The 21,737-nt window shown below is 42.4% G+C and overlaps 8 protein-coding genes across 8 annotated transcripts, besides 1 other annotated feature; 5 read left to right on the forward strand and 3 right to left on the reverse strand.

The window, feature by feature from the left end:
• Window positions 1-256: 256 nt before the first annotated feature.
• UA08_02329 (hypothetical protein) lies at window positions 257-1,465 on the forward strand (the record flags this gene model as incomplete). Its single annotated transcript, XM_020264358.1, has 1 exon — window positions 257-1,465. The coding sequence occupies one exon, from the start codon at window positions 257-259 to the stop codon at window positions 1,463-1,465; it is 1,209 nt and encodes a 402-aa protein (XP_020122311.1).
• Window positions 1,466-2,222: 757 nt separating this feature from the next.
• On the forward strand, window positions 2,223-4,445 carry UA08_02330 (hypothetical protein; the record flags this gene model as incomplete). Its single annotated transcript, XM_020264361.1, has 10 exons — window positions 2,223-2,310; window positions 2,366-2,395; window positions 2,453-2,520; window positions 2,588-2,804; window positions 2,863-3,211; window positions 3,280-3,361; window positions 3,427-3,515; window positions 3,579-3,867; window positions 3,943-3,973; window positions 4,036-4,445. 10 exons carry the CDS (start codon window positions 2,223-2,225, stop codon window positions 4,443-4,445), a joined length of 1,653 nt encoding a protein of 550 aa, XP_020122312.1.
• Window positions 4,446-5,537: 1,092 nt separating this feature from the next.
• UA08_02331 (hypothetical protein) lies at window positions 5,538-7,319 on the forward strand (the record flags this gene model as incomplete). The annotated part of the gene is made up of 3 exons (XM_020264362.1): window positions 5,538-5,582; window positions 5,776-6,365; window positions 6,440-7,319. 3 exons carry the CDS (start codon window positions 5,538-5,540, stop codon window positions 7,317-7,319), a joined length of 1,515 nt encoding a protein of 504 aa, XP_020121834.1.
• Window positions 7,320-7,452: 133 nt separating this feature from the next.
• Window positions 7,453-9,553, reverse strand: UA08_02332 (hypothetical protein; the record flags this gene model as incomplete). The annotated part of the gene is made up of 8 exons (XM_020264363.1): window positions 7,453-7,640; window positions 7,703-7,780; window positions 7,841-7,921; window positions 7,986-8,416; window positions 8,485-8,834; window positions 8,884-9,038; window positions 9,097-9,310; window positions 9,374-9,553. 8 exons carry the CDS (start codon window positions 9,551-9,553, stop codon window positions 7,453-7,455), a joined length of 1,677 nt encoding a protein of 558 aa, XP_020121833.1.
• An 843-nt stretch (window positions 9,554-10,396) lies between these two features.
• On the reverse strand, window positions 10,397-12,251 carry UA08_02333 (hypothetical protein; the record flags this gene model as incomplete). Its single annotated transcript, XM_020264364.1, has 4 exons — window positions 10,397-10,882; window positions 10,950-11,206; window positions 11,255-11,517; window positions 11,581-12,251. 4 exons carry the CDS (start codon window positions 12,249-12,251, stop codon window positions 10,397-10,399), a joined length of 1,677 nt encoding a protein of 558 aa, XP_020121836.1.
• A 601-nt stretch (window positions 12,252-12,852) lies between these two features.
• UA08_02334 (hypothetical protein) lies at window positions 12,853-14,814 on the forward strand (the record flags this gene model as incomplete). The annotated part of the gene is made up of 5 exons (XM_020264365.1): window positions 12,853-13,728; window positions 13,782-13,952; window positions 14,022-14,165; window positions 14,219-14,305; window positions 14,365-14,814. 5 exons carry the CDS (start codon window positions 12,853-12,855, stop codon window positions 14,812-14,814), a joined length of 1,728 nt encoding a protein of 575 aa, XP_020121835.1.
• Window positions 14,815-15,483: 669 nt separating this feature from the next.
• UA08_02335 (hypothetical protein) lies at window positions 15,484-16,587 on the forward strand (the record flags this gene model as incomplete). The annotated part of the gene is made up of 3 exons (XM_020264366.1): window positions 15,484-16,003; window positions 16,267-16,385; window positions 16,564-16,587. The coding sequence occupies 3 exons, from the start codon at window positions 15,484-15,486 to the stop codon at window positions 16,585-16,587; spliced, it is 663 nt and encodes a 220-aa protein (XP_020121830.1).
• A 288-nt stretch (window positions 16,588-16,875) lies between these two features.
• Window positions 16,876-18,155, reverse strand: UA08_02336 (hypothetical protein; the record flags this gene model as incomplete). Its single annotated transcript, XM_020264367.1, has 4 exons — window positions 16,876-16,945; window positions 17,004-17,624; window positions 17,660-17,938; window positions 17,995-18,155. The coding sequence occupies 4 exons, from the start codon at window positions 18,153-18,155 to the stop codon at window positions 16,876-16,878; spliced, it is 1,131 nt and encodes a 376-aa protein (XP_020121829.1).
• A 766-nt stretch (window positions 18,156-18,921) lies between these two features.
• Window positions 18,922-21,737: part of a repeat region (Identified by RepeatMasker using a combination of RepBase library and repeat library created with RepeatScout) that runs on past the window's edge.

Genomic DNA, 21,737 nt, shown 5'->3' on the forward strand with positions numbered 1-21,737 from the left:
GCGTGACTGATAATGATTTTCCATGATTGAGTTTCGCCAGTAAAACGAGAGTGTCGGTGGACTTGGTAACCCCCGCTCTCAGTAAGCAGCACCGGATTTTCGCGTTTCTCCGCCGCTATTCTGCGTTTCTCCGCATACAAAAGCGTCTGCTTAAATTGACCGGATTATTAACCATCGACCTTCTCCGATGTAGGTTCTTTCAGTGCTTTGCTGTTCTTGCGCGATTATTAAAAAGTGCCCGGCAGTCTAACACATCATGACTAGAACAGACGGTAGACCCTACGTCGCCACTCTTCGCCTTCGGGGCTCATCCCCATATGAAATCGGCCTTCAACATGGGCAGCAGGCCAAGGAACAAATCTACAATAACATCAGTACTTACGGTGCGTTTTTTGACGAAACCGCGGGCTTGCATAGTTGGGAAGACGTGAAGAAGCGCGCAACGATCTTTATTCCGACACTCGAGAGGTTATACCCGGAGATTTTGAAGGAAATCCAAGGCATTGCAGACGGGGCACAGCTCGACCGAGAAGATATCCTTGCCTTGAACGTGAGAAGTGAAATTGCCTTGACGAACTATGACAACTCACCTAAAGAAGAAGGAGAGAAAGAAAAATTACCCCCAGCAATAACGGATGGGTGTACCGCAATCGCGCAACGCTCGCAGGATGGGCCAACCCTGGTTCTGGCGCAAAACTGGGATTGGATAGAAGAATTACAAAATGGAATGGTCATTTTGGATATCATCACACCGGATGGGAAAACGCGTCTGCAGTTCCTCAATGAGGCCGGCTTAGTGGGTAAAATCGGCCTCAACTCACATGGAGTTGGTATTTGTATGAACGCGATTCGCTGTGGTGCACTTGCCACTAATCGTTTACCAACGCATATTATGGCTCGACGTGTCTTGCAGTATGCGAAAACTTTTGATGAAGCCGTGAAAATGCTTGACGAGTTCGGCGGAGCTTGTACCTTCAATTTGGTCGTGGCGGATGTGCAGGGCAAATTTGGCAGTGTCGAGATTTCGCCGAATGGAGTTTCTATTATCAGTCCCCCGGAAGATAACGATACTAGCAAGGTCCCTGGAAAGGGACCTCTCTTTGTAGCACATACAAACCATATCATAACACCACCTACCGACTTCTCTCGCGGACCTATATACGACCGACCGGCACCAAACTCGTTCACCCGTCTTGAGCGAATGTCCGAGCTCACTTGGATTGATCTTCAGGGGGGTAGCAGTGTCACGCTGGAGTCAGTCAATGAACGACTAAAAGATCAGCAGGGCACACCATATAGTATCTGCCGTGACAGACCTCCCGGTGCAAAGGGAATGGAGAAAATGACAACGCTGGCCACTGTGTTGATGGAGTTTAATACCGCGACGAGAAAAATTATGCAAAGTCACATTACGGTTGGTCGGCCATGTGAGGAGGGCATACAGAAGATAGATATGGATTTTTAGACCAGCCATGTTGCAACTTATTGGTGTTAGCTTGGTCGAGAGAGCTACAGCAATGGAATATACATCAAGGATTGCCACATATCCGACACTTTTCAATGAACAAAATCTTTTCTAAGCCATTCAAGATTAAGCCAGCAACCCGTAACATCCTTCCGTTGGTTAACAGAAAGGTCATCATTATTACTTCGACCCTCTTTGATCATAGTTGGCAAGATTAGGGCTAGGGCTAGGGCTGAGGGCGGCGGCAGATTAAAGCCGCTAGCCAAACACGGTATGGTTGCCCCGCTGTCGCAGAATTCTCGAACTTCGCTGCAACCCGCATTTTTTCTTTAGCTTCAATCACGATGAGAGTTTGTGATAGTCACTATTCCAAATATGGATTGCATCTGGGGATGGTTGTTGTTGTTGTGTACCTCTCGACATAGACCTGCATGGACCGAAAATTTGTTACGCTGTCTCGCTTCAGCTCGCTGTTATTCTCATACTGTAAGATAAGATGTTTTGGCCCTATCTTGGCGGCAACAACAATCAAAGTAAATTGGCTTATCATTCACCTCGTGGGACGTAGCATTGGCTGTGCTGGTGGAGCGTAGCGTAGCGCTTCATTGGCAGTCGAGCGTCCATGGTGTATTCTGGAGATAAGGAAGCTGGCCCACTTGAAATCTCCGCCGCGAAAAAGGCCGACCCTTTAAAAAAACCGCTTTCTCTCTCTCTCTTCCTCTCTGCTTTTGTCACGTTAACGCTGTGCTATCCGACCATGGCGTCTCTTGTGCGGCGAGCGAGAGCAGCAGTCAAGCTGGACATTGACGAGGTTGATGCAGAGAGATCGCGATGGATCAATGAAGGTACATCTGTCGCTTAGGCACGCGACCGTTGGAAAATGCTGATCTTTGCTGCCAGACCTGCTTCCAACGCCTCCAGAACAGCAGAGTAAGCACACGCTCACTCGCTACTTAATGGAGTCTTTGCTCATGAAATAATAAATAGCCTGGCGCTGGTGGAATTATCTGACTTTCTACTGGTCTATCTCCTTCACCAACTGGACCTTGGGATCTGTAAGTGCAGGCAGACATGTGGAAAAACCGCGTTTCCTCGTTGCTAATTTGCTAATCAATCAATCAGACAATGATCGGCGTCGGTCTTAACTGGTGGCAGGCCATAATCGTCATCTTTGTCTCCCAGCTCATCTCGTCCATTGCCATGGCCTTCAACTCACGCTGCGCAAGTGTATACCATATCGGTTTTCCTTGTGTAGGACGCAGTGTCTTTGGCATGTGGGGAAGCTATTACTTTGTCGGTGCAAGAGCGATTCTGGCTATCATTTGGTACGCAGTTCAAAGTATGTCTACCTTTTCTCTGTCTTGCTCTGACAGTTCTGGCTAACGCCTTGTCTCCAGTGTACTCCGCCGCTAATTACATGTACAATATGCTTCGTGCCATTTTTGGCCATAACTTTACCGATATTCCGAATCACCTGCCAGAAAGCGCTGGCATCACCACTGCCCTAATGATGTGCTTTCTCCTCGCCTGGCTGATTCATTTGCCCTTCTGCTATTTCCGCCCCTACCAATTGCGCAAGTTTTTCTGGTTCAAGACCATCGTTTCGGTTCCCGCCATTTTTGGACTGTTCATTTGGGCCATGGCAAATACCAGAGGTCGTTTGGGTGGAGGTCTTTACTCATCCTCCTCGTCTAGTTCCAGCGCCGTGGCATGGATGATCTTGTCAGCAATTAACAGTGGCATGGGGTAAGCTAACCCTTTTTTTTAATCTCTCCTCAAATTTTAGAACTCCGAGTTTGACTTGTCGGGCTTAGGAACACGGCAACTTTAATCACAAACCAGCCCGACTATGCAAGGTGGGCTCGTAGCAGAGGCGCACCTCTTTGGACGCAACTTGTAAGATATCTTCTTTCTGATTTTGAGCCATTCACTTCTTGTTTCCCCTGTTCTAATAGCTTTAGTTCTCCAACCCATTTTCCGTGACTCTCTCTGCCAGTCTGGGAATTCTTTCAACTGCGGCTGTAAATCTGAAATTCGGCACGGATGTTTGGTGCGTCTGCTTGTCAGGAATATAGTTGGCAGTTACATGCTGAACTAACGCTTGCTCAAACAGGAATCAATGGGACATGATGAATCTTATTATGGACCACTACTGGACTTCCGCCGCTCGCTTTGCCGTTTTCCTATGCGCCTTTGCCTGGATGGTCCAGATTGTGGGTGTCAACATTGCGGCCAACATGATCGCCTTTGGTGCCGACTCTTCCATGTTGTTTCCTTCTTACGTCAACATGCGTCGCGGCCAATTTCTTATCGAGATTCTCGCTTGGGTTGTTTGTCCTTGGGAAATCCTTGCCTCGGCTACCAAATTCACAACCTTCCTCAGTGGATATGGTTTGTTCATGGTAAGAATTCGCAGCTCACTGCCATTCCCACTGACTATTATGTTTGTAAAAATCTTACTAACTTTTTTATTCTAGGCTAGTGTTGTAGCGATTATGGTATGCGACTGTAAGTATCTTTTATTTTTAGGCTCATGTGTTTTTACAATCACTTGCTAATATTTCAATTAGACTTCTTGCTCTCAAAAGGCAACGTCTTCATACCTTCACTTTATAATGGTACCTCGGCCAACAAGAACTATTATTACACCAAAGGCGTGAATTTGCAAGCCGTGTTAGCTTACATCATCGGCATTGCATTGCCTTTCCCCGGTTTCTGCGGTGAACTAGGCGCGAGTGTTTCCACAGCAGCGATACACTTGGTCGATCTAGGCTGGATTTTATCCTTTGCCACATCCTTTGTGTCCTACTATGTCATTTGCAGCATCTGGCCGACTGACAATATCAAATACGTGAGGGAACAAGGGTACAAGTTTGAGCAGATGGCTTCCGAGGCTCAGGTAATAGAGTCCGCTGATTATGGCATGTATAACGATAACGTTGTGCGGGATGATGTGTATATCGAAAAGAATCTGTCTTAGGTGACGGTTAATTTTAGGCATATGTGACTAGTCAATATCAATATGCACGTGTATACAGCTAGTTGCCCAAGTCAAAACCAATGCCATGGATTCTTATGAATTCTATGTTGATAATGTTCTGCAAAACTAAGTCGTCGACATAAAACCAGCCATACCTAGCTTCAACCTTAAGCATTGAAAGAAAAGGTTCGGCCCGGGAATCGAGATCCAGGGATCCACCCGTCCCGAAAGCCCACTCGAGCATTGTTTAGCTACTCTATGCGTAGTAATACTTCCTTTCACCAACTTCAGTATTTGAAATGACAAGTTTTTATTCAAAAGGATATTTCTAGGCATGTGACTATGAGAACCTATCCTCTAACGGAGAATAATGAAGGCGCCTCGTCAGCCTTGGATTTCTTGAGGAATAGCCACTCCCTCCAATCAAGCTGGCGGTGTGGGCTCCTGTGCATGGATGATGCATGCATGAATATTGCCTCAGCGAGTTATCTGCAGTTGCGTCAGCGAAATAGTACATTGATCGCCACCAAAGCATGATACGGGTTCCGTACGGAACGAGACTCGCCCATCTGTAGTATTGGGAACCTATAACCACACTTCTATCGACGACATCGAATTGTCGTATTTATCCCTGACCACCCATACTAAATATGACGTATTCTTCGAGAGGTATTACATGAAACACTTGAGAAATCGTTGTCCTGCATTAGAGTAGCTGCACAAACTCTTAATCTTGTGGATTCTTTTCCGAGATTTTTTTTTCCTGATCAGCAAGGGTTAGCGAAAGATATACATACGGTGTCCGAAGATCCATAGAACTATTACTAGTCACATTCTAGAAGAGGCCAATGTTGTAAGCCAATGTCAAACCGAGGGCCTTAGTGTAACAAGACTACGACTTCTCAGTCATCCAGTGTCACACCGCAGAAGTGGTACATGCGTAATGATTGTATATTTAATGACAACCCGATATCCATACAGATCCACATGATTTTCGACTACTACAAAGCTCATATAAGCTCACTAATTTGCTTTATTGAATGTTTTATGGAAGTATCTTACTGACATCAGTGATACAACGAGAAAGTCAGGATGAGGCAGCAAGTCGGTGATTCGTTACCCCCGGGAGATTTTTATGTAAGTGACAGATCAATTGCTACAATGAGACCCAAGCTGAAAAGAGACTGGCAACTAGGGCATCAGTGTGTATCTCCCAACATGGAGAGACACGTTGTCATGGGCTGAGCGACGTCCAGAGTTCTTGGCTAGACTGAAAACCGGATACCCTCGATTCTTTATTTCGTACGTGGTATTAGAATTGGCTTCACAGCTGCTGGAATACAAAAAAGCCACGGCATGTAACTCTGGGAGGAAGGATTTGTCTACGTCTTCGGGACCTTTACCATCACACTTGCAGCTGGGGCTTCTTCTGCCAACTTATCGAACTGCAATCGCTTGCCTGACGTATTTTCACGGTGTTGGCAGTACTGACAGTGAGATTATTCTTTACACATTCACTGGTGACATTGTCAACGTGAAAGAAGAATACATTCCATCTGAGGAAGCGCCCGACAGGCAGCTGTACGCTGTCACATATCCCGAGACCTTTGCTTCTCAAGGAAAAGCCTTCTGGCAACACACCGGAGCTGGTATTTCAAGTCGTTGTGCTGTATACTGGCTAGAACATGCGCCTTTTCTTAAGAACAAGAAATTTGCACAAGGAACACCCGCAGAGCTGCCACTCGAAGACGGTAATCGATCGGCGATCATGATTCGTGAACGGATTGCAAATTCCTTGTCGTCCCAGGTAGAAGACGTGACTTTGTATCCGACCGGTATGTCAGCCATTAGCAACACATCACTTGCCGTACGCAGTTTGCACAGCGGGGAGAATGGCCTGCACCGAGTGGCCATATTTGGGTACGTACTCAGTGATACTTGTGGGATCGCTCTTTTCTGACAGATCTAACCATCTAACCCTGTCACTAAAACAGGTTCCTATACGTTGATACCTTCAAGGTATTGAGTAAGATTCACGGCATGAAATGTTGTTTATACGGTCATGGCTCACCTGAGGACTTGGATAAGCTTGAGACAGACCTGAATGGCGGCTTGTTTGTTGATGCGCTTTATACGGAATTCCCTGGGAACCCTCTACTGCGATCACCCGACTTGGAAAGACTGCACAAACTCTCCCGAAAGCACGGATTTGTTTTAGTAGTTGATGACACAGTCTGTACAGCGGTTAACGTAGCCCTCTTTCCTTACTGCGACATCATCTGTACAAGCCTTACAAAGATGTTCAGCGGCGGCTGCAACGTTATGGGCGGGTCCTCTACCTTAAATCAACAGTCACCATGGTATGCAAGGTTGAAATCTGCTTTCTCAAAACAAACCCGTGAGCCTTACTTTCCTCTCGACGCTATGGTTATGGAAAAGAACAGCCGAGATTTTAGGGAGCGTGTTCTAAAAGCGAGTACGAACACAGAGATGGTTGTCGACATTCTCAAAGACCATCAATGCGTGGAACAAGTTTTCTATCCAAAAGGAAGCTCGTCAGAGCATATTTACAATAAATTTCGTCGGAGCGAGGGCGGATACGGGTTTCTGGTTTCCATTCGATTCGTGGCACCCGAAGCTGCAATTGCATTCCACGATGCGTTGGATGTGGCAAAGGGGCCGAGTCTTGGTACGAATTTTACACTCTGCTGTGCGTATACATTATTGGCCCACTATTCAGAGCTAGATTGGGCTGCCCAATATGGAGTTGTTGAGCATCTAGTGAGAATAAGTGTCGGGGTCGAGAGCCAAAGTCACCTCAGGGACGTTGTAAATAAGGCTTTGACCGCTGCTGAGAAAGCTATTGCTACCTGAAAACCGAAAGGGTGCCTCAGATTGGCTAAAAATAAATTATTTTACATTAGCAGATTTCTCTTTCATATATTCTGCTCAATTTGGTTATACATTCGTAAGGCAGCAACCGCAATCGGAGCTAGTATGCAAACCTTCAGACAACATGAAAGATCCGAGACATCCACTTAGGAAGCATAGATGACTTTCCATTTCCGCCAGTCTTTGAAGAGCGCGACTGATACTGTTCATCATCCCGGATGGACTGGAATCCACTCTCAAAATCTAATTGGGACAGCGGGATCACCTTGGATTTCATAAAGACCTTGAAAAAGGCATATAAAGCTAGAAGGAGTGTGTCAGAGTGCCACTTGAATCAAACCCCACGATTTCGGTATTATACTGACCGATGAATATGAAAATATTGAGATAGCATGTCAGAAATCCAGAGGCCGTGAAGTTCCCTTGGACGAAAACATCGAAGCCTGTGAGATATCAGCAGCGGTATCAACGGATAGGTTCATCAGGTGGGAACAAAAACGTACCAGAAAAGAATACAATCAGCGTAACCATGATTAGAGTTGCCCAGGCGTTGTATGGTTGTAGCGGGCCGTAATATGGAAGTTCTAGCTATGCAGTTAGTGATTTGTCGTGAAGGGACCCGAGTATGATGCTGCTCATAAAACATACGCTTGCGTGAGATGTCCTGGGTCTTCAAACCGTAATAGAACCTCAAGTACGTGATCTCAATCACAATCCAGCCAATAAGTCCAGCTACAGTCGTGATATTGACAAACCAGCCAAAGACAACGGAGCTATTGCTGCCCACATTCAGATACACGAGCGGAAGCAAGAGGCATGTCAAGCCAACGGCATAGTGTGGGACACCGAAACGATTGCACCGTTGAAAGATTTTGGGTGCGTGGCCATCCTGGCTTAGGCCGTATAGAGTCCTCGAGGCAATGAAGACACAAGCTGAGCCGCTGCTGAATGCTGACGTACAAACAACGGCATTGATAATGGACGGTACAACCGAAACTCCGGAACGTTGGAAAGCTATCACAAATGGTGACTGTTGTGCAGTCCCCGTGGAGATTTGCAGTTGCGAATCATTATAAGGACTAGTGACAAACGTGAGGTGAGCTGAGTGGTCGTCTGATATTTGATGAAAGCTGGAAATTGGACCTACACGATCATCCCGACTATGAATATACTGAGCACATAAAAAAAGAAAACGCGGAAAAACGTCTTGCGCGTCGCGGCGGGGATAATCTTTCGCGGATTCTGAGTCTCCGAACCGGAAATGGCGACGACCTGAATGTTTCCATAGCTGAAAGCAGCTGAAATCAGCACATCCCATATTGCTAGGAACCGACCCGTTGAACCTTGGTCAATGTATGTGTTAAAAGCCCCTGGAACTTTCCAGTATCGAAAGCCTATACGATCATGATTCGGGGCCCCGCCCAAGTCAATAACGAGTCCGCCGATAATGAGTCCGATGATCAACATGATTTTGAGTGATGCAAAGACAACTTCAGACTGGTCGACGTTAGAGGAATCCAACATCACAGATCTGGTCATGACGTACCTCTCCATAGAATCGAACTCCGCATAAGTTGAGCGATATGATCAGAACAAGGAACACAGAAATCCAAACCGCGGAGTTGATAGAAGCATTCCAGAATTGTATGACTGTAGCAGCGGCACTTATCTCTGCCGGCACCGAGATGGCCATTGTGTACCCTAACGAGACACAGGTAAGCCCAGTCGGACACTCCGGGGCGATGATGTTATGACTCACAAAAATTCCAACCGGTAGCTGCACCTAGCGCAGGCTCGACAAATTTCGTTGCATGGCGAACAAATCCACCTGTTGATGGCATAAACGAACTAATCTCTCCGGTAGTGTAGGAGACACCGGCAGTGACGAAGCCCATTATAATGTAAGCAATTAAGGCACCTGCCGGTCCTGCTTTCGCAATCACTGATCCGGAGCTCAAGAACAGGCCCGTTCCCTGGAGCAGAAGCAGTCAGTGATTCGGTGCTTGGCTGCGCAAGAAGGGATATGAAGGACAAACAATCATCCCTGCAATTGCAATCATATTAATATGGCGTGACTTCATGTCACGTCGGATCTCTTCCATAATTCCTGCCGATGATTCAACGCCAGACTCTATGTCGGGTGCATCATCATCGCTGGAGCCGGAGGTGTTGAAGCCCTTAGTCTGCTCCATTTGCATAGCCTTAGTGGTTGACATAGTGGTAATGGAAAATGTGTCTGGACATATAGGACCTCATGAAAGTAGTTATACTGTCGAATCTTTCCCCTAGGGTGTAAGGAGTAATCAGTTCCACATGGACACTGATAACGGCCAGTGCTCTGCGCCTTTCAGCTGATTGTTGATTGGGCGTTACCCAGGGGAACTCGACCGCGAAATCGGAGTGTGCGAGAAATTATTATTGCTTTTTCCCTCCGGCGTCTTGACCGATGTTCTCCGCCGGTAATATTAAGATAAGATAATTCTTAGTTGCCGGCGCTGAACTAAGTGAGACGCCGGTGGTGAACAAACTTTCTATACTCCGTGTTCACCACAAGGAATCATAAGCTCGAGTGATGCTCCAAAATATCCGCCAGTCAAAGAGCAATGCCGCAAGACGACTCCTTCCAGCTCTATGACCTCCGTGTCGAAGTTGTTTGCCAACCTGGCAAGAGAATATTATGCGGGGCGAAGCCCGGGGACTATTTTACTCTTCAAGGGGAAATGATGCATTTGCCACCAAATCAGGGCATTAGTATCTACAGCTTGTGTGAGTCTAAGATTCTGAAAGCAGAACCATGGCTTTGAAATCGGTGCTAACAGTCCATGCTCGAATCAGCGGCAGTGCTCCCCCTTCTACCAGCCAAGCAACGCGTCACTCATAATAACGATTGGATGACAACAGATTCATTGATTGCTTGTCCTGATCCAAACTGCCCTTCGCAGCTGAAGATTACAAGACAGGGTATTCGAACTTTCAGCCATGCCGAGACGACAGTCGTGCCGCTTCATCAGAAGACAAACCCATCAGAGAATCTATAGTATTCCTGTTGGGAGGATGAATCAGTCATTGAACGGAAACCCGTCCTGGACAGTGAAACCAGCAGCGGTGAAGACATCGGCCCATGCATTCTCAACCAGGTTACGATCCATTCTTTCCGAAAACCCTAAAAATTGTGCATTGTCATCCGCGGAGTTTGAAAATTGCAAGGAGCTTGATATTCCAGGCATGTCAATCAACGATGAAGGCGTATTATGGTCATACTGGGCAGCTGAACCATCGGAGTAATTGTTGTTCCTATTACTATTCCTAGAGTCCCCTGAATCTGGCATTGCCGCGTCTTCCATTTGATTGCTTTTAAGATTCGTCCGTCGTTTTACGATTTCGTCGTAATTAGATAGCACCTTGCTCAAGAATCTGCGTTGCAGAGAACAGCTAGATCCCACAGGAGCCGACTGCTGAGAAAGTGTTGCGCTGGCAGTGCGAATCGTCTCAACCACAGTAGGCTCAAAATCGCGAGTTATATGCGCTGGGGCTGATAGTAGTACCTTTGATTTTTCATGATCAATACATCATTATTTGAGGGAATGGAGCATCTAGGGCGAGATTTTCTACCTTTATCAGAAAAGCAGCCGAATATGCTGTCATGACGTGTACAGAGTCCTGAGCGAAATATAGACGAGAGGCATACTGTGAGACTAATTTAAGCATGCTGACGGCGCTTGATAGGCTGGCCCATAATGTTTCTAGATGATATGTTATGTTGTGCTCATCATTCGAATTCAAGACTTCCTGAAGTGGTAGGGCATAAAGTTGGAGACGCAGATGGGCACCGTAGAACCGAACAAGAAAGTAATGACAGCTATCGCTTTCTATTCGATTATGAGACGGGTTTATTACAGAGGAGAGATAAAACATACCATGGCACAATGGTAGCCATTTGTCTTCCCATTCGTTAATGCGATTGCTTATCATGGTCAAGAACGAAGTCATTCTAGGAGAGTTCATCTGGCGCCTTGATCCCAGAAGCATGAAGACTTCAGACGTTAATAAGCGGAGTGTGACAAACGCGCCAAGCAAAACATCGTTTTTAATCGCCAGAGGATCTCTGCACCAAGGCTGGATTGCCTCGATAAATGTATTCCGTTCTATCATCCAGGGCTTTCCAGTCTGCAAACTTATGCTAGGTTTGTTAGTTTTATCCACCTAAACAGCCATCCAGGTATCGTAGAAAACCTAAACTTACCTACGATCATATACAAAAAGCACGAACCAGGTTCTCTCCTCATTTCTTGCCTTTCTAACCTCGGTTTCCGAGGGCCTGGCTACTGAATATCTAGGCCGCAACCCAAGTCTATGCCAACCGAGATCCATCCCCATCCTAATGACATATCCCAGATTGAGCCAAGTCCGAGTATCATCTGGCTCTTTCCAGTATGTGAGGATGAGAATTGCTTGCGCAATTTCCGTAGATTTCGCACCACGGCGGAAGCTTTCCGCGAATAGATCCTCGGCGTGTTTGAGCAAAGGCTTATATAACGCCGGATTAAACATCTTGGCAGACACTGCCAGAACTGAACTTAGTAGAAAAGACGATGTCCGGCGGGTGTATGTGAAGGTATGGAGGATCGGATCCAGTTGGCTGATGTATGGGTTGAGGACGTTGATGAAACTCTCGAACAAAAATATAGCAATGGATTCACCGATAAGTTCCATTTGGATGGGATCTTCGGTTGAGATAACGGGAGTCTCTTGCTCTTGTCCGGGGGTTTTGTCTGAGTCTCCAAGGATGCTGAGGAGGGAAAATTGCCCATTGCGTATGGCATTGCTATTCAGTAGCCCTGAAGGCTGCAGGCTTGTTGGACCAGCCTCACCGCTCTCAGGAGGTGTATTCGTCTCTATTGAAGAATGCTGCATTCTTTTGTCCGAAGTACGATTTCTGGCCAATCTGGCCCCGGGCTTTCGCCCCCGTCGATGTTCTTGAAAGACGCACTCCAGGGTCTTCCGCGTACACCGGTCACATTTTGTTTCTCCCTGTCGAAGGCAACATTTCATCTTCACTCGGCGACAGGCCAAGCACGCGTTCGTTGCGTTCATTATTGGGAGCATTTGTTCACAGAAACGCCATCACGATGCAGTGAGAACTTCGAAGGGGCAAGCAACCACGACTAAACTACGAATGGACTAGTTAGGCAGACTAGTGAACAAGCCTCGGCCAACTTATCTTCTTATCTCCCAACTCTATCAAGTGGTGCCTTAGGCTTTGGGCTTATCACCCAGAGTGACTTTGGTACTCCGCCGGCATTCAACCGGTCGCCGGTTTGATATCGAGACGGAGAGACGCCGGCGTGGATCCCTGATTGGAAACGCAATTTGATGCTTTTGACATTAGATGGCCTTAAAAATCCGTCCTCCTGTCGAGTCCAATAGGCCTATTCTATTACAAGGAATTGAAGCTAGCTTGTCGACAAACATCCAACGCTGTCAACTTGCGCTCGTCTGTTAGCAAAGTGCAACGATGGCGGTCGCTCAACAACCCAGGCAGCCTAAGCTGGCTCATGTCAACATGATGACTGATACAGTCATTGCCAATTTGACGCCAGAAGCTTTACGCTCGATAATGCGATCTTTGCTCGCTGTCCAGCCGGATTTAACTCCGGCTTTTGAGTCATCGACGCGAGACTATCTTCACTCGACGAAACCACCATCACTGCCAAGTAATTCTTCGACATTGACCAGCTGGGACCCGTCTTCGACAAATGCACAGTTCTCTGCTACACAAGCACGAATTCGCTGCATGGTCGGCTGCGGCCTTTGCTATCAAAGTCTACCCCTACTTCGCGATTGTGTCGAATATACAAGGTCCATAAAGTGTGGTACTGGCAAGAAATCTTGTATTGGTGATGGCGAGTTTGACTGGAACAAGATGATAGCAACTCTGGACGCGGATATAGTACAAGCTGCCACTGCTGTTCAGAAGACACTGGCTGCAGAAACAGGGGCTAGGGAACTTTCAGCGGACGAATCCCTCCTAGTGAAAGGGCTTTATGAAAGCATCATATCTTGTCGCCAAAATCACATGCTAAACACCAATAACGGCCATCTTCCATTTGAAAGGGGGCTAATGGCCCTAGCTAGTCTACTCGGCTACCTTCCGGTGGAAAGTCAAAGCAAAAAACAAAAGACACTCCCTGTGCCACTGACAAGTAAAGAAACCTTTCTCATTGGGGTCCGCCAAGTACCTCGCATATTCTCTGGACTATGGCAACTATCCAGCCCGGCATGGGGCTCAGCAACGACACAAAGTATGAATGAACAGTTTGAGAAGACAGTTCGCAACGGCCTGACTGCTTTTGACATGGCGGATCACTATGGCGATGCTGAGATCATTTTTGTAAGTTTTATTCTGTTCTTTGTGTTGAACTTTACCCGACTTACAATACAAAGGGCCGTTTTAGGGCTTCATATCCTCACGCCGATGAATTATTCACAGCCACCAAATACTGCGTATTCCATCCAATCAAGGTATCTCGCGAGGTAATCCAAGCAAACGTCACAGAAAGATGTCAAAGACTTCAAGCAAGCAAAATTGATCTTCTACAATTCCATTGGCAATTTGTGAGTCCCTTTTTCGTTTGCTGCAGAGTATATGCTTGTCGTACTAAGTCTTTCTTTCTGCTATGGTAGTATGATGACCAGAACTACATCAACGCGCTACGATTTCTGCAGGAAGATGACCGCGTAGAAAATCTAGGTCTTTGCAATTTTGATACTGAACATCTTCTACGAGTGCTCAAAAGTGGAGTGTCCATTCAGTCCAACCAAGTTCAGGTAAGATTCATTCTACAATATTGCACGAGTTAGTCATGATGCTGAACGAATAGTTCTCCTTGATTGACTGTCGTCCCACGATCAAAATGGGACAAGTTTGCGAAGAACATGGCATCAAACTGTTGACGTACGGTACTCTGGTATGGAATAGTTTCTACTCTTTATTGCAAGTCATCAGGCTGATATTATGCGAATTCAGTGTGGCGGTTTCCTAGCTGAACGCTGGCTAGGTAAAAGCGAACCAGGTCTCTACGACGACGAAATTACCCCTAGTCAAAGAAAGGTCAGTTCAACCACCTCAACATTATATCGACGACGGGCTGACAGCGTGAAGTACTATTCAATGATCCAATGCTGGGGCAGTTGGGACCTATATCAGGAGCTACTCCGCACGTTGAAAACCATTGCAATCAAACACAATGTATCAATATCCAACGTTGCTACACGATGGGTACTCGATTTTCCTTATGTTGGTGCAGTCATTGTCGGTGCTCGCATGGGAGTTAGCGAGCATGTTGATGAAAATTTGGCTAGCTTTGGATGGTCACTGGACCAGGCTGATCGTCAGGCGATTGAGGCTATTCTTGAGAGAAGTGGTAAATCACAAATGTTTGAAACAATGGGGGACTGCGGTGGAGAATATCGTTAGATTACATGACTAGACAAACTGAAAAAAAAAAAAAAAAAAAAATAAGAAGTATGCGTTTGAGAAGTTAGTCTCTATTTCAATGTCTTGCATAAATTAGTTCAAATCATCACAAACGGCATAAACCTAGGCTAGGCTGCGATTTGGTGCCTAACTAAAAATCTAAGACCCTTCTAAATTGCTATCTATATGGCCGTTGTTCGATTTCCTGTACTCTGGCAATTGCTTCTAATTTCACATGTAGTATGGAGGAACAATGCTGGTGAACACGACTAGGTGGTTGGCTGTATTTACGAATATTTAGTAAAACAGAAACGAATTTAGGCAACAGTTTTCGTCCTGCTTCCATGCGCGTCGAATTTATGCAGATAGGTGCAGCGTAATGCAGGCTGACGTGGCTGGTACTTGTCTTTGAGATTCCATCCCCTTCTACCTCATCAGAAGAAATCAGAGATAAAGCTGAGAGGAATTCCTTGACAAAGTATCCTTCGGGGAAAAATATCTTTCTTTTCTTTTCTTGGTTTGCCTGCGTGGACTCTTTTTGAATTTCTCTCATGACTCACAGCCTAGGTTATTGTTTCAAGGGGGCTGAGGTGTGCGGGTTGATATCAAGGTTGGAGTTGAGTGACAAGAATTGGGGTCAGGGCGGACAGAAAACAACTGAAGTGAAGAATGACTTTGGATTTTCAATCACTTCCTAAGGAGCCACCATCTGCTCCCCGAGCAATGACCTATCCAACGAAGGATGAACTTGAATTTTCCTCGAGTTTTAATCTGCTCAGAGCATTTGGTCTCTTCCATGGTGACGATGGTGACGATGGTGATAACGACATTGGCAGAGCTGAAGACAGCAATTTTACAGAGATAGAACTACTGCAGGGATACTTGATTGGTGTTTCGTATCTTTGCGATATAGAAAAAGGAGGTAACACTGTTACAGCCGCGGCCTTGTCTAACGACCTCGAGCTATACCTTGCTGCCAACAATGATCTGCATCCAAAAATCCAATCTTTTATTAGCCGAGTCGTCCTGGAAGAACTGCGAACTGATAGTGTGGAAAGTCGGCATAAAGTCGCCGAGAGGATACTCCGCGAGGCGGTACAGCGAGCAGGGAAAAGAATGGAATTTTACTTCCGTAAACTTAAGGATATCTGGGGAAAATGCAGGGTTTCTGTTGAGGATCAATTTAGAGGTAAGAAAGCAAAGGCCTACATCGTTTAGGGCAGGGTTACGGAGTGGTACTGACAAACATAGGAACTACGCTCATTTCTAGTATTCAATCGTTGACAGAGGACCAAGATTATTACAATTTGACAGTTAAATGCTATAACGCACGGGGAGAACTGCTTGATGATCTAAACCGTGCGGCAAATGGTAGAGAGGACTGGAAACATCTTATTCACTATATTGGACGACTCGGAGCGCATAAATATCATGTGCTAAAAATCGTTTCAGCATTCTCGAGACTTAAATTCTTGAGGGAAATCAAGCGTGTTGACTTTGTCCAATCATCAAATAGAAGAGCTTTAACGCTCCCTGAGAGTTCACTTGATTTCGCTAGGCTGAGTAAGAAAGTATGTGATGATCTTGAGAAACCTCAAAAAGAACGAGAAGCGTTGTTCTTATCTTTGATGAGAACTTATTTTTGCAATCCAAAACCGGATGAACCCCTCCGCGAAAATCAAACGATTTCTACACACTTTTTTCTTGACAATTGACTCGTGGTATATGTACAATACTAACCTCGTCTAGAGCCTTCATATGGGCATGCGATAAGACAAAAATAAGAAAGCCGTCAGGCCTGATTTGAATCTAATTAAGTAGATTGAATAGGTTTGAAAATAGTGAACAAAGCACTCAATGCTCAAACTGAGTCTGGTCAAAGGAAGATTAATGGCAAGAAGAAGGCATGAATGAACAAACGCTCGTATATTTCAATTACATATGTACCTGTGTAGAGATCTTCATGGTACGTGATTGCTCGTAGCACTCGCTGTTCACCAGTATAGCTTCGCCATCGACTATCTTGCTAAGATTATTGTAGGATATAGTGCGGATTTTACTTTATTTCTTGCTCTGTTGCCGAAGGAATTGGCCGATGTCCGGACCCAAAAAGCTATGGACGTGACTTGTCCTAGGAAGCTGTCAGTATCAATAAGCGGAATTTCTAACTTGCGATGCGAATGACTCACATATGCCCGGTATTGAACCAAAAGTACTCATCAATAGGAATGCAACCGTACTTTTCCGGATTGCTGACTTCATCTGGGTCAGTATAGCCCGGACAGTAACCAGTCGTGTTATTGATCCCATATTCCCTTGGACTGTCTAAAATGCGGTTTAGAAACTTGTTGGCATCGTAAAGAAAGGTATTTGTGTCATCGTATCGAGCGCTAAATGCCTGCGTTTTCTGTTGCAGTGTTTCGTCCCACCACTCTATCATAGTTTTGTTGGGACGAGGGTCAGATTTGACCACATTCAGGGGAGTCCGGTCCAAGGGAGGCAGATTTATAAAAAGGAAGTTCCGATACCCAGCCTCGTATATAGGCTCTGCGCTTTCGGTGAAAACGGTGGAAATAATTTCATCGTAGAAACTAGGAAAAGACACGTTTGTCCACGTGCTGGTGTCTCCGATGTCATTAATTCCAATCCAGATGGCCACTAATGCATTTTCCTGTTGTAAACTGTCGTGTTTCTTAAACTGGGGCTCTATCCATGTTAGGAACTGCTGTGTTTGGTTGACAAGTGGCACTGTCCACTCATGGTGCAACGCGGTGCTAACAGTCAATATGTAAGCTCTTGTACCGTAAGACCTGCTCTTTTGGATAGTTGAAAACTGAAAACTGACAATTGTTCTGAAACATCGGCACCAGCGAATGCAAAGTCCCACAGCTGCCTTTCACAACTTTCAGGTTTCGTCAAGCCCGGACTCAGCCCACATCCTGTCAAGTATTCAATCCAGTTTGGTCCACCCTCTGCCGTCCCATTAAAATTCTGAACAATTTGATCTGACCACAGTTCCGAGGGTGTGATGGAGAACTGGCCCGGTAAGTAACTGCCAATAAAACTGTAGTCGGTGTAACCATTGGTACCCTGCACGTACGTGTAGGAATCGCCGAATGCAATTCTATTCACGGGATTATCAGCTCAAAGGTGTGCCAGATTATTATGAAACGCGCTTACAAATACTTAATGACGTCCCAGTCAAAACCACCACTAGATGTGTTTATCACTGGCCGACCATCTGAAACCTGCGCTGTGATGGATGCCAGAATGGCGATTATCTTCCAAAACGAGGTCATCCCAGAATGCGATTCCCAGTTACATTTTTTGGTGTGTGACATTTGAGTTTATCAACTTCAGAGCTTCAGTTGTCTTCACTTCACATTTGTTGAAATTGAACATAGCCATCTCACTATGGATAAACGATGGAGGTTCCGCATCCTTGTTTTATTGGGGAGGTATTGCTCGTATCTCTTTGCTCACATCGGAGGGAACGTTGTAATTGTGATTGGAAAGTCTGAAAATTTCCACCAACCATGATGCTTTGGGGGTTTGAGGTTGAAATTACGTAGATGTGCACGTCGATCTAGAGAGCATCCCCTCTTTACCCCCGCATTTTCGCTAAGAGATGTCCCGATGACAACAGTTTGTACCTATATTATCAGTCATTGAAAGATGGTAGTTAACGTTGCCAATGATTATATAAAGGCCTCAAGTAGGTATTACATGTGTAGAGATTTCTTTACTAGGCTGATTTATCTCGAGTGCCTAGGTACTGTTATCGCAAACAGAATGGTTATATGCGAGCTTTGGTCCCACTCGTATCGAGGGTCAATCTCAATAGAAATAAAACCTGCATCATATACATATTAGAAGGACATATTTTTCCCTCTTTGACGGTAATAACCTTGGAATGCAGCCTAGCCTTGTCTAGGTAGTATTGACGGTCTGGAAATTAAATTTTAAGCAGCCTACAACCACGCAGTTAATAGCACAAGAGCTTCGTATCATTAGATGTGCAGAGCCTGTTTAACATATTCTACAAACTACACGCGTAGGGAAGTGCATGCATAACTGGGGTAACCCTAAATCATTGCCCTAGCTATATGACAGCGGATTATGACCGCTATTCCGAATACAGCATGTAATCCACAACCAACACCGTATTTCACAGAGGTGCACCTAATTGGCCAGAATAGGCATCGGATACGTGTCTTAGTTGACCTTTATTCTGATCATAAATATAGCTTCAAGTAACCCCCTGAATATTCTCTTTAGTTAGATATGCAGATTATATAGTATTCTTAATACTAGCTAATACAGCGTTCCGAATCCGTTGTTATGGTAGTATGTCTTAATGGTATTGGATTTTACTGATTTAGAAAAGGAACTGGTTAATAGGATATAAGAGCTTATAAATGGCTGAATCCTGATTATTAAAGTTATTCCTGATCTATGCATCTGAGAATCATATTTCTGCTAATTTATAGTTTTTATTGGAAATGGACACTGGTAATCTCATTAAAATATTATAAATTTGGTGTTGAAATAATGGTAATAATTTGGAAGAAGGTCAACTTGATTGAACAATTATATTAGTATGATTGATTTGAACCAATTTAAATTAAAATAAGATAAGGAAAGATTTAGGAATATATTAATCTTAATTTTAAGAATTTTAAATTAAATGAATATCCTCCTACTCTTAATGATCTTAAGAATAAGATTAAGAAGGCTAATTATAAGTGGAAAGTAAAAGAGTATAAGAAAAAGAAATAGATTTTTGAAGTTATTTTTTTTTATATAAATAAGTTAATTAATATAATGGTTTAATCCTTAATCTTTGATAAGAAAGAGATCTATAATATATTAAAAATACTATTAATTTATTTTAAATTATTAGATTAAGAGATATAGTGTAGGATTATTAATAAGTAGATTAAATTAAAATTAGGACTATTAAAAAGCAAAGATCTTGCTATTTAGATATTAGATTAAATAAAAATATATAGTAAGGCAAGAAAATTTAATATTAGTGATTTCTTAGATTTAATAAAGTAATTTTTATATAACTTTCTTAACTTTATTAAATTTAATTTTGATAGCTTTTATTAAATTTATTTAATATAAGTTAAGATTATTAAAAATATTATTTTTAAGATATTAATCTTTTGATTCAATAAGAAGGTTGTTAATTAGATTAAAAAAAGCTTAAATTTAAAGATATATATAATTTAAAGAAGTGAGAAACCCTCTAGTAAAAAAAATTTAAGGGATTTTATATCTACTAGTCAGAATTAATTAAAAGAGAATAGAAGTAATAAAAAGAGTAATTAAAAAAATAATTAATCTTGCTTGTGTACTTTTTCTAAAAATCTTTATTCTAGATAGAAAGATTACTTATACTATAATAAATAGATTTAAGAAAAAAGCTAGGTTTTTAATTTAAAGAAGGCTAGAGTAGTAATTAAGAATGTTATTAGATATTTTTTTCTAACTAAATTTATTGAAGAGTATAAAGTATAATCTTTAATAGAGTTAAGAATATATAAATTAGTATATTTTTAACTAGGCTAATCACTTACTCTAAGAGAAAATTTCTTTTATTAGATTAATAAGGATATGCTTATAGAAAGTTTTATTTATAATAATAACTTAAAGAATTATATTTACAATATTAGAAATTGATTTATTATTTTTAAAGATTTTAACTTAATTACTAACTTTATTAATATATTAGAAGACTAAATATTAATATATAGTATTAATATGATTAAGGTCCTCTTTATTATATTAGATAGAATAGAATTTAGATAGCTGATAGTTTTTTATAATATATTATACTATCTAGAGATGTTAGTTAGCTTTATTTCTATTAATAAATATAAGGAAGAGGGTCTTTATTGGGATAATTGTAATAATATTCTATATTTTTTAAGGGAAGATTTAGAAAGGGTATAAATTATAAGAATCTCTAAGTACTATAGTTAAATTATTATTAAATATAATAAATTATTAATAAGCATGACATATATAATTAAAAGGCTAATTCCACACTTAAAGTAGATTACTGAATTAATTGCTTTCTATTAATATTAGTATAATTATCTAGGGCACCTTAATAAAAAGGTTCTCACTTATTTTAAGAAGAATGTGCAAGAAGTATATATTTCTAGTAATTTTAATATATTTTTTTATAAATACTGCAAGTCAGTAAGAGTATTAATCTAAATCTTATAATAATTTTAAAGGATTAGAAGCTTATTTTAGGAGATTGTTCACTTTAATCTTATTTCTATTAAAAGATTATATAATAGTATAAAGTATATGATTTACTTCTATTATCTTTATTCACAATATTATAAAATTATTTTTATATAAGATAAAAAGGTTTAAGGACTAATTTATGATTTCTTAAAAAATCTTATAAGAAGAGATTTTAATATTAGATTTACTTATATTGATAATAAGTAAGTACTAGAAAATAAATATATCTTATTCTATAAAAAAATAGATATTAAATAAGAATATACTATAGATTATATATATAAGTAAAATAGTCTAGCAGAGAGATTTAAAGTATTTCTAATTACTCTTATAAGAGTCCTTATATATAGAGTGAATCTTTTATATTTACTCTAGTTAGAAGGACTGCAGTATATAGTTTAATTAGTAAATTAATAACTAAACTAGTAACTTGATTAAAGAATACTTTATAAGATTATTTAGAATTTTTATAATTAGAATAATATTCTATATTTAAAAATATTAAAAATCTTTAATTATAAAGTATATTAAAAGATTCCTGATATTTTATATCTCTAAAAGATGGTAGAATATACAGAGATAAAATATCTTATAGAAATTAAATCTTTTAATATTTTCTAGGTTTAGATTCTAGGTTAATAGGCTATTATTAGAAC

The sequence above is a fragment of the Talaromyces atroroseus genome (assembly GCF_001907595.1).
Source record: "Talaromyces atroroseus strain IBT 11181 chromosome Unknown scaffold_2, whole genome shotgun sequence".
In the NCBI taxonomy this organism is placed as follows: Eukaryota; Fungi; Ascomycota; class Eurotiomycetes; order Eurotiales; family Trichocomaceae; genus Talaromyces; species Talaromyces atroroseus.